Genomic DNA, 14,908 nt, shown 5'->3' on the forward strand with positions numbered 1-14,908 from the left:
GCCTGCCGGCTGCACGGTCTCCACAGTAGCGGGGCTGCCGGGAGCGCAGTCATCCTTGCATACTTTCGTCCAACTTACTTGCACAGTTTCCGAGGCAATGCATATACTGCAGGACCTAAGCAAATTGACTTTCTCATCAGTTAGAAATGTACGCTAGAGGGTGCATTTTCTCCGTTTGACTCTAGGGGTGTGTGCGCGCTTAATGCTTATTTCTAGGATTTTTTTTTTTTTTTGCTTCCTAGAACGTTTGCAAGTATTCAGCCATCATTTGGAATAGTATTTCAAGTCCTACGTCACCAGCAAGGTGGATCGGGTTAATAAATGGAGATATAAGTTTTAAAGTTGCATCTGCACCTATCCAGTTTTAAACCTAGACTTGCTAGATAATGGTGTTCCAGTGGTTCTGTTTTCTGGCACAATCTTGCACATTTAACACTTTCCCAGTTTCCCCTCATTCATTTCAGAATGAGGTTGGGGGGAGACTTTTGATTGGTAGAGGTATTATCAGTTCCTTCAGTATCTGCTGTTGCTGGTCATCTTTGCCTAAATGTGGACTGCAGCAACCATAGGGTGTATGCAGGTACCACAGATCAGTATTGTGTGTGTTCTGTCCACTTGGAACAAATAATCTGCACATTTTCTGAGAAGCAAATGTGCATTTCTGATTAGCTTAAGTAACTGTATAAAGTTCCCATTCCCCTCTTTTGTTTGCAGTAGCGTCCTGAAGTGCATCTGAGTAATACATAATTATAAAAATTTATCAGGCATTAAAATTAAGGTTTGAGTGATAGATTTGGTTAAAGGTCACCTAGCAAGCTTCCTTGATGTTGCTGGTCAGTAACTTGGTGTAGGTCACTTGGGTGACTCAGATCCTAGTCTGTCTCTTTAACCATTAGACCTTAGTACCATTTTTGGGGGGAGAAATATATAATTATTGTTATATTTTTATCCCACATTTTTTCCATCATGAAATTCAAGGCTGCTTATGTAGTGCTTTTAAGAAGTGTCCCTCCCAGCTTGGCCTCAGCAAGGCTTGCTTTTAATCATATAGGCTATTATGACTTTAAGTGTCTCTCTGTGATTGCTGATGGTGTGGTGGCGTGGGAAAATTACTTGGAAGTCTTGCCAGTGCCAGCACCCAGCCCATGGGCACTTGTATGTATCTACCACCAGAAAGAAGGATTCAGCTTTTAGCAAGCTAGCAAAAAGAGCTGTTGTGTTGTAGCATTGTGAACACTGAGATCTGCATGTGGCCATCTGAGGCTCTCAAGCATAAGTGATTGCTACAAGGGTCAGCAGCAATTGTATGAAGTGGTTGAATGTGAAATTGGTATGTGGTACAGCGTACTTAGGCAGGGGTTCCTTCCGCACATGCATAATAATGCACTTTCAGTCCACTTTCAATGCACTTTGCAGCTGAATTTTACTGTGTGAAATAGCAAAATCCACTTGCAAACAATTGTGAAAGTGGATTGAAAGTGCATTATTCTGCATGTGTGGAAGGGGCCAGGGAGAAGTAAATGTTTAACTAGCTGTGTGTGTCTCAGAATGCTTGTTGAATCATATTACTGGGATACGTACCCAAAGAAGTAAAGTGCCTACTGGATATACAGTAGAACCTTGGTTTTCATTTCCTTTGGTTTTCATTGGTTTTGGTTTTCATAGATTTTTTCAGTGAAAAATTTGTCTCAGTTTTCATCGATTTGCCTCGGTTTTCATCGATTTGCAGTAAGGTGCAGGGGTATGTGGAGAAAAATCACCCGGACAAAGCTGTTGCAGGCCATGTCTGCAACTTGTTTAATGACAATGTCTTGCCCCATTTCAGACAAATCTTAAAGAGGCGTCAGAAACAGACCTCTTTGGACCGCTTTCTGGTGCAACATTGGTCCACTGGCTCTGAAGCTGGTCCTAGTGTTATTGTTTGTTACTGTTTTCAGCATTAAACACTATGTTTATTCACCAAAAATGTGTTTTTGGTATGTTTTTTGGTGTGCCTAGAATGGATTAATTGGATTTACATTGATTCCTATGGAAAAGTTTGCCTCAATTTTCATCGGTTTCGGTTTTCATTGATTCTTTTTGGACGGCTTACCAACGAAAACCGAGGTCTCAGTGTAATCTTTTTGAACTGGCCTGATAAAGACTGTTTCTCTTCTGTATGTGACTGTCAGGATACTGCATTTGTTTAGGTAAAAAGAAGCTAGCTCTTAGTTACCTTTTTATGATTACTCTTTTTATCTTTCAGATTTTGACCAGTTCTACCTGTGGCAAATACAGCTGAGACGGAAAGATCTGAAGCTGTGGCCTCATCAATACCAACTACAACAATGAGAAGTCATTTAAGGTTTCGTTGACTAGACACTTTGTTGGTTTTTTGTTTGTCACAAGATTATCAGATCAGTTGGTGCACACTTTTGTGATGACCCCCCCTTTCCGAAATAACAAGTGGACTTCTGAAAGAAATGGGTAAAAATCAAAGATTATATTGGATAATAGGGATTAGCTCTAGCAATAATCAGGCTGTTTCTCAGAACTCCTGACTAAATTTCAACTGGTTTGATCTGTAGAGACGACTAAGAACATGAGGATTTTTTCCTCTCCCCACCTTCCTTTTTCGAACCTTGTTTCTACCAGAAACTTCAATGCATTTTCTCTTGCACTAAGTTTTACTGACTTTTGTGGAACTAAAGTTCGTTTAGTGTTGGAGATTTCATTAACATGTTACCAGAGAATGTACTGTTCACAGTGATGAAATGCAAAGCATACAGTTTTTAATTTACTTGCTTAGCACAGCAATCCTGTGATGTAACACCAGCCTCTTTAATTAAAGCAGAAAAATTGCATACTAATAGAGAAATCATGCAATGGGTGGTGTCTGTGTGGCCCCTGAGGTGGTGGCCTCCCTAAGGTTCAGTCCACCTGTGACCACTCTCCATGAGCACTAGTAACCCTAGTTTCTTTGAAACATATAGTGGTAATCCCAACAATGTTGTTAAAATACTTTGCTTTGTTGCAGTTTGATTTCGGATATATTCAAGAATGGGTGTTTCAGATAGCGAGGCTTTAAAGAAGAAGAGTTTGGATTTATATCCTCCTTTTTCTCGTGTAAGGAGACTCAAAGGGACTTACAATCTCCTTTCCTTCCCCTCCCCCCCCCCCAACACCCTGTGAGGTAGTTGGGACTGAGAGAGCTCTAAAGAACTAACCCAAGGTCACCCAGCGGGCATGTGTTGGAGTGCACAAGCTAATCTGGTTTACCAGATAAGCCTCCACAGCTCAAGTGGCAGAGCAGGGACTCAAACCCGGTTCTCCAGGTTAGAGTGCACCTGCTCTTAACCCTACACCATGCTGTTTCATGCCATGACATTATGCTACTGAACATGTACAGGCACTCCAGGGTGGAATTCTTTTGTGTTTTTGTGTGTGTCAAAAGTGATTTAGACCACGTAGACTGATGGCAGGCTTCTTAGAATTCAGTTCCAGTGTAGTGCAGTGGTTAGAGTTTCAGATTCGGATCTGGGAAAGCCGATTTCAAATCTCAACTCTGCAGTGAAGCTCGCTGTATGACTTTGGGCTGGCCAGTTTCTCTCAGCCTGATTTGTCCCACAGGACTCTTGTGAGGATACAGTGGGGTAGGGAGAACAATATACAATGCCCTGAGTATCTTGTAGAAAGGACAGGATAAAAGTTTACTAAATGAAAAATGCAGCTGGTCTTTCCATCTGTGCTCCAGAGCAAGTTACTTGAGAACTGAGCTAGTCTAAAGTTACAGGCCACAACAATACAGGTGAAGCAGATTTAAGCTTCTAATGTCTACAAAGAACTAACAGTTAATTCCTAACTCTGTGTTGGATTGTGGTTGCAGATTACAAACTATAGGCCAGTGTGCAGACTTTTAAGTTGCACATCCAAGAAAATTATCAAGTCTTTCATTCTACTCATAGAATTGAATTGCAACAGTTGGGACTAGATAAGGAAGCAATTTGCCAACTTATTTCAGGCTGAAATTTAATCGTGCAGTTTTTAGAATTCTTCATTTAAAAAGAAAATTTGCATAATAACTGGTTGTAGCTTCTATTTTTTTGTCTCAGATATGCAAGAAAAGCTTTATTTATTTACAGTTACTTATGACATTTATAGCTCACCTTTCTCAGTGAAACTGAAGGTGGATTACATAGTATAAGTCAATACTATCAACAGAATGAGACATCCAGTAAACAGTGAAATACCGTTTGGATTGCAGAAATCTGAACCACAGCTGAAATAAAGCATAAGCACTTGAACATTGAAATTGAATCCTTGAAAGAGGATTTGGAAACGAAATTGTCGGATGCCATTTTACAAATTAATTTTAACTATTATATTTAGTCTCTCATTTTACCGCTGCTTTTAAAGGTTTTATCTGTTTTATTTGTATATGATGGCTATTATGTTGTACACCGCCCAGAGCCCTCAGGGGATGGGGCAGTCTATAAAACTGAAAAATAAATAAATAAATAAATAAATAAACATTGCATGTTACACAATGCAGAAATTACATAGTAAGAGGGGCAGTAGTATAGTCCACAGTCCCCATCCCTTTACTAAAGCATCTTCAATTATTTCATTAGGGTACATTCCTATTGTTTTTGTGAAAGTGCTGCCAAGCCACAGCTGACATGACAATCCAGTAGGGTTGTCCAGGCAAGAGTCTAACAAAGGCGGCTTGCCACTGCCTTCCTCTGCATCGCTGCCCAGAAAAGTTCTTGGTGATCTCCCATCTAAGCACTCATCAAGGTTGACTCTGCTTAGTTTCTGATATCTGAGGAGACCAGGCTAACCTGGACAAAGACCTAAATCATTAAATTTGGCATAATTTGTAGAAAGCCAAAAGAACAGGAGCCTCCTTAACCTCATCAGGCAGACCATTCCATAAGAGAGGAGCTACAACTGAGAATGCACTTGATGATTTTGCCTGTTTGGAGGTAGCACTTGCTGAAAGGCCTGCCTCTGATGAGTGAAGCAGTTGTGAGTATAGGGAGAGAGAGAGGCAGTTCTCCTGATAGAAAGGGCTAATGCAAGTGCTTTTTATGTGATAGCCAATACTTGGCAATGCTCTTAGATCCTGATCTCACCCCTTACCACTACACCAGATACCCTTGCATTTGCTAAATGGCGTTGTGGATTTTGTATTGTACTGAAATTTCTATTTATTTACACTTATTACCCACCCTTTACCACAGCCTCATGTAATATTACAGTAATGTAATATTGTGTATCATCTGGATTTACAGCATATTCTTGATTATTCATTATATTTACGTTCTATTTCATAGACATCTTGTAAAATGGCTCACATTATTGAAAAAGACTTTTGTCCTCCAGTTTTCAGACTAAATTATAAGACATGCCCGGGGAAATGAGTAGAGGGGTAGCAAGGGTAGAAGAGTGGAGATCGGCTAGATAGTATCAAAATGAGATGGGCAGTTATATTCCATTGGGAGCAATCTCATTTTCTGTCAATGGGGTTCTTCCTAGTAGGGTAGAAGTATAGCCTCATGAGCCCTTGGGTAGGCTGTTGGCAGAGTTATTTATAAAAGTTTTATCCCACCAAATTATATCTGCTGTTTGCAATAACATTTGTTTTTAACACTTTTGAAGGGACAGCATTTTCTTCCAACAGATGAGTGTTTACAGGTTGGATTACTTTTCTAAAACATGGTGTTTTGTTGTTGTTGTTTTTAAGTACAGCTACTAGAGAAGGTGGCAATGCAAGTTCTGCCAATGAACAAAACAGACATTAAATAACTGCATCGGATAGCAAAATATGGCTTGGTAACCAAGGTGAACAAGATCTTTAAATACTATTAATTTTGCTGGGTTTGAGTAATTTCCTTGTGTAATAATCTTAGTATATATATTACAAACCAAGTCCTCCTGATCAAGCTTTGGGAGTAAGACATAAATTTACATGCTCCCCTGCCCCCTGACTCATAAGGGTTTCTTACTGTTCCCTTGTTTTGTTTCTACTAACACTGTAATAATTTCTAACTGTAGTTCTCCATATTGTCTGAATTGGCAAACTGGTTAAAATTAATTCAAACATCAGTTAGCAGAGAGACCCACCCATGAGAAGAGATAAAAGATTAGGTGAGGCCAAGACTTGTTATGCACCTATGAATATGAATTTTAAACAAGGTTGCACCCTTATAAGTTTGTTGACTTCAGTGGCATTACGGGGGCACAGCTCTGCTTAGGATTGCACTGCCATTCATAGTTTGGAGAACTAGGCTGTGATGTTCTGGACTGTCTTCTAATGGTTCAGCCACCCAGCTGGTCCCTAACCCTGATCTAAAGGGGATCTAGAAAAGTTTTGTCCTAGTCCTGTACTTAATATCTCTGAAGAAAGATGTGGGTCATGGCCCCAGATCTGGAAAAAAATGCTGAAATGTTTAATAGTAGTCCTCTTTTACCATTTGGCTTTCTTTTTATATTTTATATTTATGTTTTCCTTAAAATAAATGTGATTTCTTTCACCTGTATGTATGTGACTGGAGATGATCAAATAAGTGCTTTCAGTACATGCAAATATATTTTCTTTGTGTCTTTTCTGTTTCAGGACTTTGATCTTTATGTGATATATTTTTCCAAGCTGTTCTTTGTAGCTTATATTCTTCAAGAATGGACACGATGAAGCTAAAGCATAGTATCAACCCTTTTCTGCATCATCTTATAAAGTTTGTAGTCCTGATTTATACAATCATAACCTATATCCCATGGTATATATTTTCTGGATCAAGATATGCCATCGCCAAATCAAGGCAAATTAAAGCTAAACCAGTGAATGACAAGCCAGGTAGTGCATACAGATCTGTTAACAGTTTGCATTGTTTAGCATCTGTATTATATCCTGGATGTGATACTCTTGACAAAGTTTTCAAGTATGCCACAAACAAACTTAAGAATAAGAAACTCTTGGGAACACGGGAAGTCTTAAAGGAAGAAGATGAAATCCAGCCATCTGGAAAAGTTTTTAAAAAGGTACATTACTCCTCTTGTTTATTTTTATTTTACTCTAAAATGAAAAAAAACTTAAAGTTTCAAAGCATTGGCATTGTAGTGAATTAAAAGATCCTTTACCGCATACACAATGTAGGTGTAATGGATTTGTACTGTGCTGGAAGGACACAGGCGTGTTAATTTTCCAAGCTGTTTTGTAAATATGAAGCTGTGTTCTTTGGAAAGATCATCTGAGGGAAGCCTGCCTGAACTGGAAGTCTCAGAAGGCTTGGCTGTACATTGCACATTCTTGCAAGTATGAAAGGATGGAATTTCTTTCAAATGCTGTTCACAGTTGAACAATTTAATAGGTTACACTGTACACAAATTAGGTGTATTAACAAAAGAAAATGTATATTTTAGGATGTTTTCATGTTTACATGCTTAGGTTAAGAACAGATAATTTGCAATGCTTCTTTACTTGGATGTAGTAGCTGTCTCCAAGGCTTCCCATTTGGTGTTCCAATTCTCTGTTTCCCATTTTTATAGGGGTAGCTATAATAATGACTGATCAACTCCTTCCCTTGTCACTTACAAGGGTCTCTCAGGTACTGTAGAACATCTTCCCAGCCAGACACTTGCAAATTATATTCCTGTCTCTTGGTCTTACAAGAGGTTTGTCAGGCTGGAAGGGCAGGAACCAAAGAGTATCAGTGGCAGTAATATCTCAGATGATCACTTTGTCCATATATCCCATTGCAATTTTTATGAAAAGGAAAAGTATTGTGGGAACGGTTTTTCAGTTATACTTCAGTTTTGCTTCTACTTAAAAAAATAGAATCTGTGACTCTGATGAATGGCTGAACTGGGTTCCATCTTGCTTTCATAAGCAGTAATTCACATATCACCTGGAGCAACTATTCTTCCTTTGCCAGTGTCCCTGGCCAGTACAAAGATCCCCTCCCCCTAATTCTCCATGCATTACTGTAACCTTTAGAGAAGATCTCTGTTCTGCGTGTGAGAGACCAAACCTTCCCTTCTCTAAATCCTCTGACCTTTTCTCATACAACATTTTAAAAAAAGCAAGAAGTGGCAAAAATTGCTTGCCTTGCTTCTCTTCTTGTAAAAAACATGACTATTAAACTCCATATTTGCCCCTAGCAGGTACCTGATAGCATCTCCCTAAGTTTGCAGAGGTGGTGGGTGGTTGGGTAGGTCAGAGCCAGGGGAATGCCTAGGAATTAATATAAAAAGTTGACGTGTCAGCAACAGAAGCTTCTCCTCTCCTGTTTATTTTAAAGTGTTTTGAAATAATAGTCTCTCTACTAAAAACAAAACAGAATGTGATTTTTCTTCTCTGGCAGCCTTTATACCTTTTAATGTGGTAGGGCTTGTGTACATAAATGTCATGACAAGTGGAATTCCAGTAAACACAGATGCTGTAATGAAAGAGGCTGTTCAGTTTGACCCTTTCTTGTTTTTTAAGGCACAGGAATAACTGGTAATTATAAAACCTGTAAAAGAATAATGAATATACAGAATATAAAGTAGAAAACAGAACTAAACATGGTTGAACATTCAGAGATGGGGAGGAGAAAAATTCCTGTGTGACTAAAAGATCAGTGAGGTTCAGAAATTCAACATGGACATTCCTTTCCTTCATAGAGAGACAGAAGCAGGAGAGGTTTCACCTGTTGAATTACTGCTCGTTAGTTCTAGAGGCTCAGAAGCTGAAGCTTAGCACTGTGCTTCTGGTTGTTGATGCATTTGCTGCCTGCTTTAAAATCTTTTGTTCAATAGTAGTGACAGTGCAGACATTCATCATAGACCCTAAAATTTCTGTGGATTGTCGTAGAGCAAGAGGCCGCAGTTACCACAGTGTCTTTGTCAAGAATTATGTCTAGACCAATCAAATTAACCTTCAGAATGAAAGGAAACTTGGGACTTCTGCTGTCTTCTTCCAATCTGTACTCACCAACAATTCGTGGATGCTCACAGGTATCATCTAGTGAGCAAAAGAGCTTTTATTTGTAGAGGGTGCTGCAGTGGAAGTGAGTCTATATCTTCCCTCCTCTGTTAAATTTTCTACACTGTTGATTCTATGCTGAGACAATAGTGGCTCAAATAGGATCTGGAAGACCTCCTTTCTCAAATCAGTTTTCTCCTGTGAAGTTCACTGAATGACCATGAACCTGTGAAACATTCTCAGACAAGCCTACCTGAAGGGTTTGTTGCAAGGATAAATGGAGACGAGAAAGCCACTCTGAACTCCTTGAGGAAGCGTGGGTTAAAAAACATGCTTCATAGGTACTTCAATTTGCCACTGCTCTAGTTCTTCATTTGGAGGATCCTGATTGCAAGCTGAAGTGAGGTTGCATGAAGAGTTTGGCACAAAGGAGAGAAATGGCTGCTGTGAGTTCTCTTCTGCCGTCAGTGGATTTGTGGGAGCGCAAGAGCCAGTGGTAATGGTGGGCAAACACAATTAATGGCTTGCCACTGTGCCAAGCCAAAATTTGTGGACCATTATTCATGAACTTCTAAGTGCACATGACCCTTAAATGTTCATAGCATTGACCCTGGTTAGTTTGAAGAGTAAATGAAAAGAGATTTTTGATGCTTACAAATTAGGCTTTTCAGGATAGATTAGCATTTTTGTTAGTAAATTTCTTTTGTAATTCTAATTAGCAGACTGAATGCTTAGTATTAGGAACCTCTAGGTCATTCCATTACGCAAGTTGTTAAACAATTTGCTTATTTTTTCTTAAGAGAGAAAAAATGGGCTGATTGGAGACTTTAGGCTTATTCACTAAAGAGCTTTTTCCAGAGGGGAAAAAAAGCACACAGAATCATTTTGTTTCTTTGGGCATAAAGTTCAGTCCAAACTTTTAGCACACCTATGAACATTTAACAGTTGTCATTGTGCTTGTGGGGCGGGGGGGGGGGGGGGGGGGGGGGGGAATATTGTATCCAGAAGAATGCTATAGGGTGGCTGTATAGTTCTGGAAGCAGCTGTCTGCTGCTGTTATGGTTTCTCTGTGAGCTTCTGTGTAGAAACAGTGAAGAAGCAAGAGAAGGTTCTTTGCTCCTTGTCCTCTGTAACCATATGAAGGGTCAGGCCTCGCTTTGGCAATCACTCTGAGTCCAAAGAACAGACCTTGTCCTTCCCATGGGGTGTGGATGTGGGGGGAATGACTATTAGAGCTCTTCCACTCATTTTGTCCAGTCTGCTGCTGTGGGGCTGGGGCAAAGGACAGGAGCCTCCCACTCATACCAGCTTTGACTTGGACTGCATTCAGACATTATGTTAAGGCCTCATTCTAAGCCTGAATGCTGATGAACCTAGCTTTCCCCCCAGGTTCTTCTGTCTGGCTTTTCTCTTTTTCTCTCTAAAGGAGCACCAGGAAACCTGGTGCAAAGCTAACTCGTCACCTGTGCTGTGCAAATGGCAGGCATTCTAAAGTTTACTCAGATCTCTGAGTAAACCACAATTATTGCATTCACACATCACAAGTAAAATAAACTAATTTTAAACCAAGATTCATTCATTGAATGAGGAGGGAGGAGCGAGGCATATGCACCGGTCTAGCAGTGGCCCTGATTAATATTCAGGCTCCATGTTGACCTGATGACTGCATGTAGCCTTGGAGTTCATGTGGGCAGCTGCAGTGGGAAGAACGATCTGGTTGGCAGCATTACAGATCACACACACATTTCCAAAAGCCAAGTCCTACCACTATCACCAAAAAAACACTACTCCACTGAAATTGCAGGCTCTGGTCTAGCAATTTGAACTAAGGGATGTCAGATTCTAAAATATATATGACGATAAACCCCAGACAGAGCCAGTGATTTGACCGTATTGCAAACAACTGGCACTTTTGCTGCTATTCTGTTTTGTTCCATAGGATGGCAATGTTGGATATGCTTGCTAGTAGAATGGATATGCTATAGTGCCCTGCTCAATGTTAAAGTCTTCTTTGTAATGCCCCTGTGTAGATCTATGGTGCAGACTCATGTGCAGTTCTGGTCACTGTATCTTAACCAAGACACTGCAGAACCAGAAAAAGTACAGAAGAAGGCAACTGACATGATTAAGTGGCCTAATAGTCTGGGACTTTTCAGTTTAGAGAAGAGATGACTAAGGAGGCATGATAGATGTTTATAAAATTGTGCACCGAGTAGAAAGAGTGAACAGAGAACTTTTTCTCCCTCTCCCGAAATACTAGAATTTAAGGGCATCTAGTGAAATTAATGGGCAGTAGATTCAGGATTAACAAAAGGAAATACCTCTTTACACAACCAGTGGAGTTTGTTGCCAGAGAATGGCCTCAGGCATGGATGACTTGAAAAGGGGTATTAGTTTAATTGAGGGTATTTATATCATTGGGTACTAGCTTTGGCAATAAGCAAGTGCTAGCAGGCAACATCGGGGGAACGCGTCATGGACTGTACACTTTGTTGCTGGCTGTTCGGAGTAACAGGTTGGACCATTGTGCGAGACAAGATGCTGGACTAGTTGGACCACTGGTGTGATCTAGCAGAGCTCTTATTTTCTCATTCAGTTCTCTGATTAATCAGATTTGTTTTGCTTTTTTCTTTCGGTATTTAAAATCATTATGAACTTTAAAAATGATTAAAATCTGCATTTATATAAAATCATTATGAACTTTTAAAATGATTACAATCTGCAGCAGTTAGGGTTTTTTTTTTTTTTTTTGGATTCTGAGAAGTACAAACAGGTCAGCATTTCCAGCAGACACAGCATATAAAGATTTCATTAAGTTGGCTTCTAAAATTGTATGCAGTCTTCAGTTCACAATAAATTTGTTTGATCTTTCCCACTATTTAAATGATGTTTGTGGTTCACAGTCTGAGTAAACATGTAATTTTGAAAAGTATGCATATTTTTACTGAAAGCTATCAGAATGTCATGTAGTACAATTCTGCACATTCTGTGGTAAGTTTCAACTGAGTTAAATGGAGCCTGTCCCCTAATAAGTGTGCTTGGGATTGCAGCTTTATAATGCAGTCATATGCAGGTACTCCAGTCTAAATCTGTTTATATTATTGAGCTTAGATGGGGTTAACTAAAGTCCATCTAAAGTTGGGTCATTTTCTTTTTCTTCTGCCTTCAACTTTCCCTGGCATTACTGTCTTTTTCAGAGATTCTTGTCGTCTCATAATGTGGCCAAAACATGATAGCCTCAGTTTGGTCATTTTAGCTTCTAGAGAGAGTTCAGGCTTGATGTGCTCTAGAACCTGCTTACTGGTCTTTTTGGTGGTCCATGGTCTCTGTAAATCTCTCCTCCAACACCACATTTAAAGGAATCAATTTTCTTCCTGTTAGCTTCCTTCATTCTTCAACTTCACACCTATACATAGTAATGGAGAATGCTGTGGTATGAATTATCTTGATCTTGGACACCAGCAACACATCCTTAAGAATATTTTCTAGCTCCTTCATGGTTGATCTTCCCAGTATCAATCTCCTGATTTTCTGGGTGTGGTCTCCTGTCCTGGGATGGCAGTGGACCATGCCCCCACCAGCAGATCAGCCGCCTGGGAGTCACCACCAAGGCTGCTCCCCCTAGCAACTGACTGTGATGGGGAACCAGCAATGTGCCCCCTCCCGCTGTGGCAGAGAATGGGAGAAGCAGCAGCCCCCTGCAGTCACCCCGACAGGTTGGAGTTGCCAAGATGCACTAACCTGGGAGAATGAGTAATCTGATGGTGGCAGGTGGGAGGAGGCGGAGCTTGCAGGTACAGTGGTGGGCAACCATGAAACCTGGCTGCAGTAGGCCAGGAAGTTGCTCTGCTCCCCAGAAAGAATGCCTCTGAGACCAGTGGGCCGACGGGGGCCAGGTGTGCGTGAGGTGTGGCCTGACCTGACCAGACCCTTGAATGTGATTGCCAGGGGGAGGGATTAGAGGAGGGTTAAGAGGGAGGTGGGATTAGGGCAGGACAGGTAGGGGAAGTGACTAGTGAGGCCAGGGAGAGGTGGGCTCGCTTCTGGCTCCTAAGCCTTGATTGGGGGAGGGCAGACATGTGGAGGAGGAGGGACAATAAGGAGCGAGGGAATGAGAGACCTGGGTGGAAGGGTCTAGCTGCAAGTCCCAGAGATGGGAACTGTTATATGCCAGGGGAGAGAGGCAGTGCATGAGACGTGCTCCCTCGCTTCTGAGGCCTGTGGAACCCCCAGTCAGCTGGGAAACTGCTGGAGTTGAGAGCAACAAGGCAATCCTAGAGCAGGGGCTCACAATATCAACCTTAAAGTTGTGTCATTTCACAGTAGTCATTACTTTTGTCTTCTTGATGTTCGTCTGTGCTTTGGCACTTCCTGCTTTAACCTTCATCAGTTGTCGTTTCAAGTCTTCATTATTTTTTGCTGGTAATGTGGTATTGTCTTGTGTATCTCAGATTGTTAATGTTCCTTCTAATAAATTTATCTCCCATCTTCATCCAAGTCTAATCCAGCTTTCCTTTCTAGTTGCACTCTAGAGGGCAGTATTTATCTTTTTATGCTAACTTTATGTCAAGAATTTACCAAGATTTTGTAAATGGCAATATTTGCTGTTATCTGCTGTTTATACAATGCAATTTTAGATGCACAGATAGCAAACTTGAATAAACAAGGCTCTCAGATGAACCTTTTGGAACACTTTTCTCTTTAAAGCCTCTAGTGATCCATAATTGGTTGCTGGTTGTCTAGAAAACACATAACTAGCTTTGACATTACTGACCATGGTGGTTTAAAATGGAAAAAGAGTTTTCCCCCTTTAGTGATCTGGCAACTTTACTGTTCATGCGTGTCAACAGAAGTATCAATGTACTTATTAGTTGCTCGTTTTTGTGATCTTTTGTTCCCCACCACAAAACAAAATAAATTTTAAATTGCTTTTCAACCCTGAAATTGAGACATATGCATCTTAAGTAGTTGTGATGACATCCAGGAGAATGCCAAATACATTTAAGACAAGTTTAAATAAGATTTCAGTAGAATATAAGTACTCCTGATTTCTGCAGATGGCGCAACATCACAATAATGTTAATATCAGTTTCCCCAAAATAGAGCAGTTAAGTGGAAAATTGTGGCTCTACGTCCTTTCACAGCAGAAAGTGAATGTCTCTGCAGGCACTCAGTAGAATGTCTCCCTTCCATAGTCGAATTATTCCATATCTCTACAGGCCATAAATATCTAATAGTAAAGTGAATAGGTTTCATGGCTACTGAGTTTCTTGAAAGAATGGAACAGGCCTCACCCCACTTGATTCCATGGACGGCAAGAGTCTTTGCTTCTTGTGTTTTGGAGTGAGAGGGGGGATTTTGCATCATGGCCTCCAGCACGAAGTTATTGAATCATTATTCTTAACAAGCCTGCATAGACCATTTAATTTTTCTTTTGCAATCCAGAATTCCTTTGACTTGTGGACACAGGAAGGAACAAAATATAAATGTCCTTAGAAATCCTTCATTTTTCCTCTGCATTTTTTATTGTTAGTTTTTATTATTCGCATTGCACTATACATGTGCATAAGACTTTACAGATTAGCATGATCGAAAAAAGTCCTTGCCTGAAGGGCCTTACATTTTAATGTCGACCAGTAGGAAAGGAAAAGGTGAAAAGACCAGGACAGTTGTGCTGTGTGCAAGCAGCTGATTGCTTAGGGTTAATTTCTGAATAAAAGTCTATATTATTTCTATAGGTCATCCTTGGAAAATATAACTGGCTTTCATATGAAGATGTTTACAATAAAGCCAGTAACTTTGGCAAAGGATTGGCAGTGTTAGGCCAGCAACCAAAGACAACCATCGCCATCTTCTGTGAGACTCGAGCAGAGTGGATGATCACTGCACAGGCGTGTTTCATGAACAACTATCAGCGTAGGTATTTTCTATGGCAGTGTTGTTCATTCATTTGTTTGTTATGTT

At 40.3% G+C, this 14,908-nt stretch overlaps 1 protein-coding gene across 4 annotated transcripts in view; it reads left to right on the forward strand.

Moving 5' to 3' along the window:
- Nucleotides 1-14,908, forward strand: part of ACSL3 (acyl-CoA synthetase long chain family member 3) — a 57,955-nt gene that overhangs the window by 15,730 nt on the left and 27,317 nt on the right. For 3 of the 4 annotated variants that reach the window (XM_048505812.1, XM_048505814.1, XM_048505815.1), the window contains exons 2-5: nucleotides 2,246-2,344; nucleotides 5,731-5,823; nucleotides 6,599-7,020; nucleotides 14,683-14,860. In XM_048505812.1, coding sequence (XP_048361769.1) covers nucleotides 6,661-7,020; nucleotides 14,683-14,860 — 538 coding nt within the window. In that variant the 5' untranslated portion in view covers nucleotides 2,246-2,344; nucleotides 5,731-5,823; nucleotides 6,599-6,660. Of the gene's footprint in view, nucleotides 1-2,245; nucleotides 2,467-5,730; nucleotides 5,824-6,598; nucleotides 7,021-14,682; nucleotides 14,861-14,908 lie in introns of all 4 variants that reach the window. The other variant, XM_048505813.1, reaches the window with a different exon arrangement.

Source organism: Sphaerodactylus townsendi, linkage group LG08, assembly GCF_021028975.2.
Source record: "Sphaerodactylus townsendi isolate TG3544 linkage group LG08, MPM_Stown_v2.3, whole genome shotgun sequence".
Lineage (NCBI taxonomy): Eukaryota > Metazoa > Chordata > Lepidosauria > Squamata > Sphaerodactylidae > Sphaerodactylus > Sphaerodactylus townsendi.